At 39.9% G+C, this 12,834-nt stretch overlaps 1 protein-coding gene across 4 annotated transcripts in view; it reads right to left on the reverse strand.

The window, feature by feature from the left end:
- The window catches only part of ANKRD27 (ankyrin repeat domain 27), a 75,917-nt gene that overhangs the window by 62,901 nt on the left and 182 nt on the right, over positions 1 to 12,834 (reverse strand). For 3 of the 4 annotated variants that reach the window (XM_019535827.1, XM_019535824.1, XM_019535828.1), the window contains exon 2: positions 1,621 to 1,740. In XM_019535827.1, the coding sequence (XP_019391372.1) occupies positions 1,621 to 1,722 (102 nt within the window). In that variant the 5' untranslated portion in view covers positions 1,723 to 1,740. Of the gene's footprint in view, positions 1 to 1,620; positions 1,741 to 4,782; positions 4,802 to 12,834 lie in introns of those variants that run through there. The other variant, XM_019535826.1, reaches the window with a different exon arrangement.

The raw sequence follows: 12,834 nt of genomic DNA on the forward strand, positions 1-12,834 counted from the left end.
GTGGGCATATTAAAAGGAAGGAACAGGCTACAATCAGACCTAGACAGGTTACAGGGGTGGGCGGATGAGAACAGGATGGGTTTCAACACTGACAAGTGAGGTGATGCACCTGGGGAGGAAGAACCAGCACCATACCTACAGGTTGGGGAGCTCCCTTCTTGTCAGTGCAGAGGCAGAAAAGGATCTTGGAGTCATCATTGATGCCAAGATGAACATGGGCCAGCAGTGTAGGGACGCAGTCAGTAAAGCCAACCGCACCTTGTCATGCATCCACAGATGCATTTCAAGGAGATCCAAGGAGGTGATCCCCCCCCTCTATGCAACACTGGTCAGGCCGCAGTTGGGAGTACTGTGTCCAGTTCTGGGCACTGCACTTCAGGAGGGATGTGGACAACATGAAGAGGGTCCAGAGGAGGGCCACTCATGATCAGGGGGCAGCAGGGCAAGCCCTACGAGGAGAGGCTACGGGACCTGAACCTGTTCAGTCTCCACAAGAGAAGGCTATGGAGGGACTCTAGTGGCCTGTTACAAACTAGTCAGAGGGGACCAGCAGGCACTGGGGGGGGTCCCTGTTCCCCCAAGCACAACCAGGAGTGACTAGAAATAATGGTCACAAGCAGGCAGAGGGTAAATTCAGATTAGACATCAGGAGGCACTAATTCACTGTCAGGGCGTCTAGGAACTGGAACCAACTTCCAAGTGAAGTGGTGCTGGTTCCTACCCTGGGGGTCTTTAAGACAAGGCTAGACAATCACCTTGCTGGGGTCATTTGACCCCAGTACTCTTTCCTGCCATAGCAGAGGATCAGACTTGAGGATCTGCTCAGATCCCTTCCAATTCTACTAATCATGAAACTTTGTATGAGCCACAATAAACAGGGAAGTCTTGAACTTAAAGATCTATATTCACAGCTTGATCACTGTAAATGGATATGATGAGAAGAATTTAGCAACATTGGTGAAAGCCTGTAGATACAGACAGGCAACAGTTCATCCATAAATTGGTTGAGGCCACAACGTAGAGGCTCCAAAAGACCTGATCATTGAAGTCAGTAGACAAGATGTCCAAAGACTTCAGTAAGTTTTGAAACAAGCCTTTAGAAGCCAAATTAAAAGTGGAAGTAGTAGATAAAGAAAGAACAGAATGGAAGCCTGATTTGACAGATCTTCAGGCTTCACTCACATTCAGTAATGTGTATGTGCTGTTTATAATGTAACAGCCTCATGTCACAAAGCAATAGCTTATTCCCTTTCCCTTGCAAACCAGAAACTTCACTCTTTCACATGGGACTGATGCTACTGTTTACAAATAAGCAACACAGCAGGCAGTTATTTTATAGTTCACAGAAGGACCCAGAAGAACATATAGAAATCCGTTTAGAGAGTGAAAGCCCATCAAATTCTCATCTATTAGTCTTATGCATTCTCTCTCATGGAATTTTAATGTTGAAGCAATAAAATGAATTCTACACAGAGCAATTTTAATTTAAGATAATTTGCCAGCTTGCTCAAATGCTTCCACAATACCATGGAGAGTGCATGCATATACCCAACTACTGGATTCAGATGCAGAAAAACGTGGGCTTTTTCCAAAATAATAGCAAAAAGTTTCTTTACTTACAATACCATGGAATTCCGCAACTTTGCTGCAGAGGTCAGGACGACGTTTCTGAAGGGCCAGATAAAAAGCGTTTTTCAAGAGATCTTCATCATACATAGCCATATGGACTTCAGAGATTTTCTAGAATAGATTCAAATGGAAAAAAGGGATTGTTGATATTTTGTAAGAAGCATATTCCAGTTAGCTTATATACTGAGCTTTTATAACATTTAGGAAAGCTGAACAGTGGGCCTGCTGACTTTATTTAAAGACAGCAAGAAAGTTTCCTAAATCTTAGTATAAAACTACCCTCCAGCACATATGGTGTCCTGACATGAACAACTAATTCTAACACAAGAAATATTCAGAATCACAATTGCACAACAAGACTTCACAACTAGCACACTTCCTATTACTGTCATACCTTCCCAATTCTTTCAACTGTTAAAACCACTTTGTGTCTGTTAAGTAGACAGCTGTGGGGGCAGGAACTATCACCAATTCATCTGCACAGCACAAACCACTGGGGACCTGGAACTTGACCAATAATAAAAAACTATTTGTAATTGCATGTTTCAACCAGTACTAAGGCATCACTGCAATAATATGCATTTCTATTGATTAGTAAAACTTAGTGGCCATTTCTATGCAAGAAATCTGTGCTCTAATTATTGTGGCTTTGATACAATGACAGTAATACAAAACCATTCTACTTTTGTTCCTCCTGGAAAAGAATTTTCCATGATAAAACATTAACATTCCTATAATAAGTAACACAGATTACATGAGAATTGTTAATCCATCATACTAAGTTTAAAACACTTTCTATTATGCTCTCTTCAGCTAAGTAGGAAAAAAATAGCAAAGCAGGAGACAGGGAGAGAGAAAATAAAAAAAGTCTTAAGAAGATAACAGAAGTATTACTAAAATCTGATAACCACTTTTAGGAAAAGAGGGAGGTAAGACTTCAACATAATTATTAAAATATTTATGTACCACTGACTGAGGCTTCTTAACATTCATTTGGTCAACAAGGTTACATACCCTGTTCCTGCACCTCTGGTAAGTTTCAATAAAATAAAAAGAACCCGTATTAGCTTTTCACAACGTTTTCTTTTGAAAGACACCAAAGCCCCATGTTGAGTTACAGCTTCCTGCTGTACTGCCAACAAATTCTACACTACAAGTAAGTTTGAGACTCATTATGGTGCCTCCAGAATTACTTATTTCTGCTCTCCCAGGCAAGGAAATCCTGTAGGTCAAACAAGATTACCAGTGCCTGAGGAAAGCTACTAGTGCACTGATCAGAAAATCTGCTTCCCCTTCACTCCACTACAATAGCTACAGAATCAGCATTGCAAAACAGCTAGTGAAACATCACTTGCAGGAGGTCTCCCAATCACAAGGCTCCTTAGCAAATTCAGAGAGCACACCCCACCCCTGGGGAAAGACTCTTAGTTTTGATAGGTGATTAAGGTTGACCAGACTAGAGGCCAACAGTTCTGCTCAAAAGGGAAACTTTGCATCATTTTTGGCACTTTTTAGCAAATAAGGGCTGTTAAATACATACTTAGGGATGTTATTAGAAGTGCAGTTTGCTCAAGTCTTCAAAACAGACATAGGTCACATGGGGAAGTAGATTTGTTACCTGCCCCACCCCCCACCACGCACACAGTGTTTGAAGAGCTCTATCCGATACAGACTGTAGATTGAGATTTTCAGTTGTAGTCACAAAGGGAGGTGGGTGGAACAAACGACATGCTACCAACAACAAAAAACACCCCCCAAAAAGTAGTAAACTTTTCACGGACTTTCAAGCTGTGCAAGTTGCAAAGAACATGCAACTACTTCTCCTAGGTTTATTTCCTTCATCCACCTGCTCCATGCCCTGCTATTCGTTACTTACTTTCACACAATGTTATGTCTAGTGAAGGGAGACCCTAATTCCAGTTGTGCCTTTCAAGGTACTGCTACAAGTTTGAGGTTAACCATTTTATAAATATTAAAACATGAAGTAAATCAGTAAACAATAAGCACAATTTTACCTGCGCGTGAGCATTTTTTGTTTCAACTTTATATGCTTACAGGGGGGGCGGAGGGGATCACCTATTCCACCTACTCTAAAACCCTGAAGTCCGAGCTATACAATGATAAAACTACTACCCCAATGCATCTACCTCATCTGTAGAGTATTTTCCTCAAAAAAATAACAAAACCAAAATCTACAGCCACATCTAGTTTCTCATTAACAGGAGTATGACTTTAGGTGTTCTCATGCCTCACTGATAAGCTTCATTTTCTCTTCTCATTTCTTAGTCAAATACTGTGTTATGAGAAAGTTCGTTATGACGCACGTAATTGGTAGACTAAAAGCCTCTTTTCAAAACTTTAGTGGCTCAGGCTGAGCTTTTCTATGCCGGGCATCTCCCTTAGACTAACTTTTCCTTCAAGGATATTACAGTCAAAATCATTTGGCACTTTCCAAGAACAACATTTAGCAAAGATCTAAGAATGTGTGTTATTAGATGCCTTGGAGAGTGCATCTCTGAATTTCTAGTTTGACAGCTCTAGTCCTGTAGAATACTGAAAACAGTTCAAAGACTGGGCAGGAGTTTTGGGGGGTAGGAAGGAGGGGGTGCCATTTTTGCATATGCAAGCCAGGGGAAGGGACCATGGAGTGGGAGGGAAAAGGACTTCTGAAGAGGAACAAGACAAACAAACACATTCTCATCTCTATTGCCATCACAGCTTGCACTTAAAAACTGTTCTCAACAGCAACATTAATTTTTTGTAAATATTTAAGACAGTTTAAGAGTAACAGTATGTTACTTCTGAGCATTTCACAAGCTATGGAAGAGCTCCAACAACATTAAGGTAACAAGCAAGAGCAGAGGCTTTGAACATCTATACCACAAAGGCAGTGGATTAAGTGACACGAAGTAGTAGCTGTACAACATGCTTTGTTACCATAACCATAGGTAGACACACACACAACTGGGTCCTGCCAACAAATCCTCAATTTATACGAGTCAAAGTTTTATATATATATTCCCATGTTATGATTATACAGAGCAGGGACAGAATCTGATCTTCAGCTTGCTTACCCTCCCTTTCCTGCTCAGGCAAAAGCTATAGTTTAAAATCCTTTCACAGCTGAAGCTCATTGGGCATCTCTTATGTTACCCATGTGGGTGCAGGAAGATGGAATTAAAAGACAACTGAAGGTAACTCATAACTGCTCTGGATCACACAGGGCCCAGCATTCCTAGCGTTGCTGAACATTATGGTCCCCCTGCTCCTTCCTGTTTGCAAAGTAGGGGAGCAAACCTTATGAGCATGGAGGGGTCAAAGGAAAGGAAGACACTGATTGACCTCGAACAGCTAAATACAGCAGAACTTCCTGGAGGATATAAGCTTCAGCAGCAGTGACATCTTTCATTCCAGTAGTTGATCAACTTTATGGCTCATTATCTACTTGATTCCTGCCAACTGCTCTTCACTCCAGGTGTTAATAACTGCTCCAGGCAGTTGGTTTTAAACACCTGGATAGGTTTTAAACCTAGGGTACAGCAGGAATCAAAGTAGGATGCAAACATGCCACTGTATCCCCTTACATCCAATTCTACTGGACTCTCTCCATCCATGCAGCTGCAAGGAGGGGTAAGGCATAGCAACTATCTTACAACATCTGCATGCTTCTATTCTTGGAAGGGGGCAGGGATTCAGTTTTCCTGCTTAAGAGATAGATGCTCCCATTGTGGAAAGCTTCCCCCCCCAGGTATGCAAGTAAATATGGTACTCTTTCAATATTAATAATATTTTAGAATTTAAGCCAGAGTTTTTACAAGTGAACCCAAAAGCCTATTTCCTTGACTTCAAATCAAGGTAGGGAAGGTGAACCTAGCTACTTTATATAAGTGTGGTTGGTTTGGAACCCACTCCCTGCACCTACAATAAACCTAATATTATATGAGACAAACTAAAACTTCATTTTCTTTCCAGGAAGAATTCAGTCTGTAAAATCAAAATTATTACCATGCCTTTGTTCCCAGTGCAGGCTCTCAGTTATAGTGTTGTATTAGTGCATGGTTATTATATTTGATTTGAGAAAGAGAACAACAAGAGTAAATAAGGAACTGCGTGTTTGCTGGAATAGAATACATTCTACTTGAAGATCTGTACACAGAATAGAGTGATGAAGGGAGGATGGGGTAGGAAGAGGGCCAAAAAAGTGAACTTCACCACACAGTTGTTCACAAAACACCTTTGGCTTTTAGAAGTAGATGATCTAGCCATTGCTGGGGGGGGTTAGAAAATAGCACTTGCCAGTTTCCCAAACTGAGTTAAAACAATATTGAAATTAAGACAAAGGGTTCTTTCCACCTTATAGTTACATACACATCTTGAAGAGGCATCCTCATAAGTCCCTGTTTCATCTACAACTCTAGTACTGAATTATCAATATTGTAAATAGGAATTTCGACAGAAAATAGCTGTGTGTCCAACTTCAGCTCAATTATTTGAAGCAGGGCACAACTCCTTCCTCTACCTGATTTGTCTATAACAAATCATGATAAAACATGATATTCAAGTAAATTAGAAAAGGTAATTAACCAACAGTATTTAAATAATGGTTTATGCATTTTTAGAACTGGTTGTGCAATAGTTCCAGTAACAAGAGATCTCTTAGAGGCTGTATGGGACCCAGTTCTATTAGAGCTGTGGTTCTCAGCCTTTTTAGGACTCAAAAGGTACAACTCAAAGTGTCACCTCTTAGATTTCACTCAGTTTGAATACAGAAAAATTACAGCAATTCTTCTGTTACAAAAGAACTCAGAGCACTGCAGGTCAGAAATAGTTCCCATTTGAAATCTCTGCATTTATCTTGTAACTTATGTATAAGTGTCTGCACACTTAAGTCTTAACAGTGCACAGCAACCTGTTTGAGAACTACTGCTTTAAAAAAAAGCAACACCCCTTAAAATTTTTACTGTCATCTTATTGAAAAGCTGAAATTAACTTACTACCAAAGCAATGGCCAATAGCTATGCATCAGGTCCAAGCACTTAGATGGTCAGGATATACAACCATGAATTCCCAAATGAATGTTTAGCTTTCTCCTATGCATAGGTGTTTGTACCAGTGCTCCGAGTCAAGAAATTCACCTTTATTCATGAGGTGTGACAGAACCAGTTGCAGTTCTCACCAGAGATTCTAGATGCCATGCTGCTGCAAGTACCAATGCATGTTTTAAAGTCCCTTGGGAATGCTTCGTAAATGTGAGATTTCAACTGTTAGAAATGCATGGGTATTAAAATTCCATGCCTTTTTTAATATGCAGCACTGTCATTAAACTCTTGCTTATTATACAAGTGTTGTAGTTGAGGAAGTTCAAACTACACCCCAAACTTGGTTTGCCTGATTTTTCTTTTAAAAAAAAATCTTCAAATATATTCTACTCCAATACTGTATTAAAAGACTGAACATTGCAATATACTGTAGAGGTTAAACAGCTCCCAGATCATAAAACTGAGGACTAGGATGCATAATGCAGTGCATTACATATGCACAAAAAATTGCTCTGAAGTAAGTAATCTTATTAAATCACCAGCAAACATGCTAGAAGCGTCAATCCTGCACTTACCCTAGTGGGCTTTTTATAACTCTCACATTTAATTCAGGCAACTGCAGGGTTTGCCATATGAAGTACATATATTTAAACTCTGGGGTTTTTTTTTTACAATACTATCCCAGCAGCATAGGTTACCAGCTCCATCCACAGAAACGATTATCCAACCATGAAAAGACAGCACAACATCAAATTCCTGTGTTTAGGCTAGATGCCCTATTAATTTGGTGTTAAGAGGCCCAAGTCCATCTGGTAAAGACACTACTCCTGTTTAAGTTTAGTATACAGACATTCACTTCAGCTTAGTCAAGTAAGCTTCCATTATATTTCCATAACAAATCAATAAAATCAGAGCTGTACTGCTTGGCAGCACAGCACACAGTAAGGAGACAGGCAATAAGTAATAAATTAGATTCAGTAAGATTGATGCCTGAGCTTCAAAAAGATCAGTTTGAGATGCTCTTTTTTGGCATGAGTACCTGATGTAAGGTTAGTCTTGCATTAAGAAACAGTGCTAGGCTCAGAGCTGCTTAAGAAGAAAGAAGAACTAGTTCTTTATTTTTGAAAGGCACTGCAATTGAAAACAGCATTAACACCCAACTGTTAATGCGAAAGTTTAACCAGAAAAGCAGTTGAAAGGCTGACTGCATCTCTGAATTAGTCAGCTCTTCATGAAAGATGATTATTTACAGAAAATATATTTTTCTTTTTGAAATCAGTGTCAAGGACAAGCTGTTAACAAATACTTTAACTTTTTTTTTACTTGGACTTTTTCCTTATACTTCGAGTTATTTCTGCCATCAAAATTTTCCAATCTCAATTCAAAAGCTCTTAGAGACAGTATTTACCAAAACCCCTGCCAGATGTTAGATTTGTTGCACATTATAGGTGAATATTGGCATATTACAGTTTTGTCAGGCAACTGGCCACACAAGATATGGCTTTGAGGCATTTTTCACCCCATTTAGTTCATGGAAACATTACACATGTGCCAATTCATTTATTATATTTTGTTGTGTAGGAGTTTATCATTATTAAGAGTCAGCCACTACTTCAAGTTTTTCAAGAACAAAACAAACACCACCATACACAATACAGTCTACTACTACTCAATGTGAATAGCAGTACAAACAAATCAACAAAGCAACCCCTCCAGGGAAAAGGTTTGTATTTTACTGGACCATGCAGTTGGGTCCAGTAAAAGATAAACACCCCTCCCCAATATCCTTGCCTCCCACATTTCCTGGATCATCATGGCTATAGCATCACTCCAAAAACATCTACTTTATTAATAAACTCCCACACCAAACAATCCTGACCACCATCTTACCCTCAAACAAGTTGCAGGTAATGACTTGGCAGGCCTTGCATCTCGTAACATTTGTCAACTCAGCCATGGAACACTCTCTCCAAAAGAGGAGTCTACATAAGGTTTGGTTACATAAGCTCTGAACTGAGGTTGCTCTAAGTCACTGATGGAAACATTTTAATTTTTATTAAGTTGGTTTCAATTGATTTTATGGATAATCCCAGAATTTGCAGTTTCCATGGTATCATGAAGTGCGCAAACCCTTAATTATATACTGTTAGCCAACATTTTAGATGAACAGAAATCAGTTCGTACAGCCAAAGAAAACCCAAGTTCACTTGAAAAAAGAAAAGATTCTGCTCTGCAACCAGCCCATTACTCGACAGTCCACAAGCCTTCTTTTTTCCATTTGAAGACCACTCTACTACTCACTTTGCATACCAGAATATTTACAAGGCTCTCTCAACTTTAAACCCACCTGGTTGATCTCCTTTTCTAGGTCTTGGCAGTCCTCAGACTTGCAACATAACTGGTTCCTGAAAACTGCGTCTTAAGCCAAAACATTGCAACTTGGAACTCTTTTCCCCATAGGAAACAATGCTATAAATGGGGATTGGTTCCTGAACCAAGACCTGATACCCTACTTTCACCAAAAATAACCCAGAATTTTGTACTCAATCAATTATAGATGAGTCATATATAGCTACATTAATGCATTTATATTGTAAATAGCAATCATAGTGATTTGGAAGGATTTCTTTGAGGTGACTTTGCTGGACTTTTTGAAGGGCTCTTGGTTGGACATTTTGAAAGGTTGTTGGCCGGAGTCTTCTCAGGAGTCTCGGCTGCAGGTTTTTCTAGAGTCTTGGCTGCTTTATTAAAGAAAGTGGCCAAGAAAGTTTGGACATATGGTTTGCTGGTGTGGCATTGCATCAGATGAAGCATTGTAAAGTAGAAACTGAGGTCAAAATTTGAAACGGGGTGTCAATTTATAAACATTGTAAGTGCGAAACCTTGTCATTCAAAACTAAGTCAAGGATTGCCCGTAAACTGAAAAACTGAGTTAGTAGCGACTTCAGATATTACACCTGCTTCCAAGCTCCAATCAGCCTTTGTGGTTTTATACACGACTGTCATTGCCATATTGAAGAATTGTATACAAGACCAATTACAGATGATGCACAAACTGAAAAGCAAAGGGTAGGTGAGAAACAAAAGTAACTTACTCCTCCTCCCTCCCCCCACCTTCTCAGTCTTGTGTGTTCCCTTAACTCTAGGAAATATACATTTCCCCCACAGAAGTTGCAACTCTTACATTGAGGATCTCCTTTAAGTTCAAAGGAATTACGCTGGTGCAACCAGGAAGGCTATAGGCTTACACAAGTGTTAATGAGGACATCCAAAGGCAATGGGATTGTGTAGGTGTAGCTGACAATGCAAAGCCATTATTAATACTGATTAAGTGTAATCAATATGCAGCTTTACTGCATTCTCTAGACTGGGAGTTAGACACATACATCCCTACTTGTAAACTGAGTGAGTATATTTGATCCATTACTCACAGAATTATGTTAATGGCAGTATTTTTACACAGACACTTTTCAGAGTAAGACAGAACTTTAGACCAGTATTTCTATTCCCTGTTGCACTAAGATAAGAGTTCCACAAGAATGTGTTTTACTTGGCAAGAAACACTTCAATGCTAGATTTAACGACTGCAAATCCCAGACACCCAAATAGACCCCACTCATCCTGAACACAGAAACAAAACATTGAGTTTTCCAGGATGACTCCTACTAGCCACCCTCAAATGTACATTTCTGGGTTAGGAGCATGCACAGTAGGATTAGACAAAAAAGGTTTCCCCTTTCAAGGAACACTACCAACACGCCACATTTTTATTTTAGTATTAAAAAAAAATAATAAAAGTCAGCAGATAGCCAGAACTAACCTGTACACTTGTCACCACACTGCACAATTTACAGGTACATGACAACCAATTTGTTTCATCATGAAACTAATCAAGATTTGGACCATCTGAAGAGAGCAAGTCAAATCTTTATACAGCCTCTGTACACTAGTCAGATTTTTAAAAGAGAGAGAAAATGATTTTTTGCTTTTTTTTAAGCTACCACCTTCATTTTCCACACCAAACAGCCCTCCTAAACTAAACTAAACTAAAATAAATAAATAAACGGCTCTGAACTCTTCCAGACTAGAGACCATCAAAAAAGGAGCTCTTCCTCCAAATATTGGTTCACCTGAAGCAAGTTTTATTCCTCTAAGAAAAAATCTCCTTTAAAGGCTGCTCAGCTAAAAAAAATTAAATTAAATTAAATTTAAAAAAAAGATGATATTTGTTCATTCATTATGGGTATGGGACCAGGAAAACCTTTAGAAATAAGGACATGATATTTGAGCATAAAGGAGAGTGCCTCAAGAAGCATATATACTCCAAACATACATTTGCAGGAGAACCTTCTCCACCACTCAACAGCAACTGTTGTAAATCTTTCCACAGAACTAGAAAGTCTCTCCTCTCACACATTTACCACTGCCTTACCCATCTGTAAGGATTTCTCATACTGCATCACATACACAAATACCACATGCAAAATTACTTTTTCTGTCTAGGTGCTGACTGGTTGAAATATCAACATTTATCCTTCAATGTTAAGGATGTTAAGCCAGTCACCTGACAGATTAATATTACAGCAGTTACTGCATCCGTTTTCCTGCCATCTGACATTGTTTAGTGGCACTTACACTTAAGTAATGCGGCTACTCAAAAGAATCCTTATTCTTCCACAGGAAAACATAGTTAAAGTCTGTTATCAAGCATCTAACTACAGACCATGTTTGTTGTTGCTTCTATTGCATGTTCCTGAAACAATATTAAGTTTCTTGGCAAGACACACATACAAACCTTCAGCTAATTGGTCCCCCAGGTAGTTTCAGATGAGCTGTGCCCATCAGGAGTTCTTGATGCTCTCTATCTGTAGTAGCTTGTTACCAAAATACAGACCATTAGCTGTCACTCTACAGGTACAACATCAAATCAGAAGCTTAACATCACTCAAGTCACAAAATACTTTGATTAGCCTTAAGCTTATCCCTTATCCACCCGATTAGTGCCATTATGCAGGAACACATCCTTGCTTGCAAGGTCAAATTCATCCAGTATGGTTTTTCATCAAACCACTTACTTTACTTAGCTTAAGTACTGAATCTGAATTGGTAGGCAGCTACTTCATATTGGGACTTTTTAGCAGCATATAGGAGGAATAAAGATGCTGCTCTAACACAGTGAGCTCATATCAGAAGACAAACACTATGTACAATACACAGTATTTATTTGTTCCCCTATGATGGCGTTCCTCACAGGAATGCCTATTTGGTAAATGTATAAGACATTGCACAACAGCATCATACAAGTTAAGGTACAGCATAGTGCTCCGGGCTCATAGTTTAGCTGCTGTTCTATTTTCAGTTCTTCTTAAGAGAAGAAACACACACCTACCCATCACTATAGCATATGGGTAGTGGCAGGATACCCAAGCCTCTCTGTTGATTGGGGAAGGAAACAGCACTTCCACAACATGCAAATACAAAGCACAGCCACCACACTGCTTTCTTGCTTGTCAGCAACGAGCACTTGAGCAGGTCACATCACTGCACCACACCTTTGCACATGCACTGAGGGAAGACTTAAAAATGCAGAGACAGAGCTCTTCACCAAACAGCTACAGTTCGTTACAGTTTCATTAACCATAACCAGCTCATCCAGGAGATAAAGAAAAGCAAGCTTGTTCTTTCCCTGCAAGCCCTAAAGAAACATATTGTAGAGACCTGTTTCCTGCATCACAAGACTGGGTAAAGCCTTATTTAAGACTGGGTGACAACTACAGCACATTGAATCTGTTCACCCGTGTCCCACTTGATGCCTTGACAACCTGAATAATGCCCTCACAGAAGCACAGGCTTTCCTGCCTGCATCCCAGCCTGTCTTCTTTGCTCTCCATCCCCTCCAGGAACAGCACAGCCCAACTGCAGACACCTCCTCAGCCTGATGAAGGCTATGGACCCCAGAAAACTTGCCCGGAACGAATTCCTCCAACTTTCTGGGTCGGTCTCATAAAAGTGACCAAGAGCCTCGCCACCTTACAGAAGCTGCAAGAGGTTTTCTTCAGCCAGGGAAGACCAGCCAAGCAACACGGACACACGGGGAAGGGGAGGGGGTTGGTTTCCCTGTTAGAGAGTAGCAGCAGCGGCTGCTCTCCTCCCTGCCTCGCCCCTA

The sequence above is a fragment of the Crocodylus porosus genome, unplaced genomic scaffold (assembly GCF_001723895.1).
Source record: "Crocodylus porosus isolate Cpor-Errol unplaced genomic scaffold, CroPor_comp1, whole genome shotgun sequence".
NCBI lineage: Eukaryota > Metazoa > Chordata > Crocodylia > Crocodylidae > Crocodylus > Crocodylus porosus.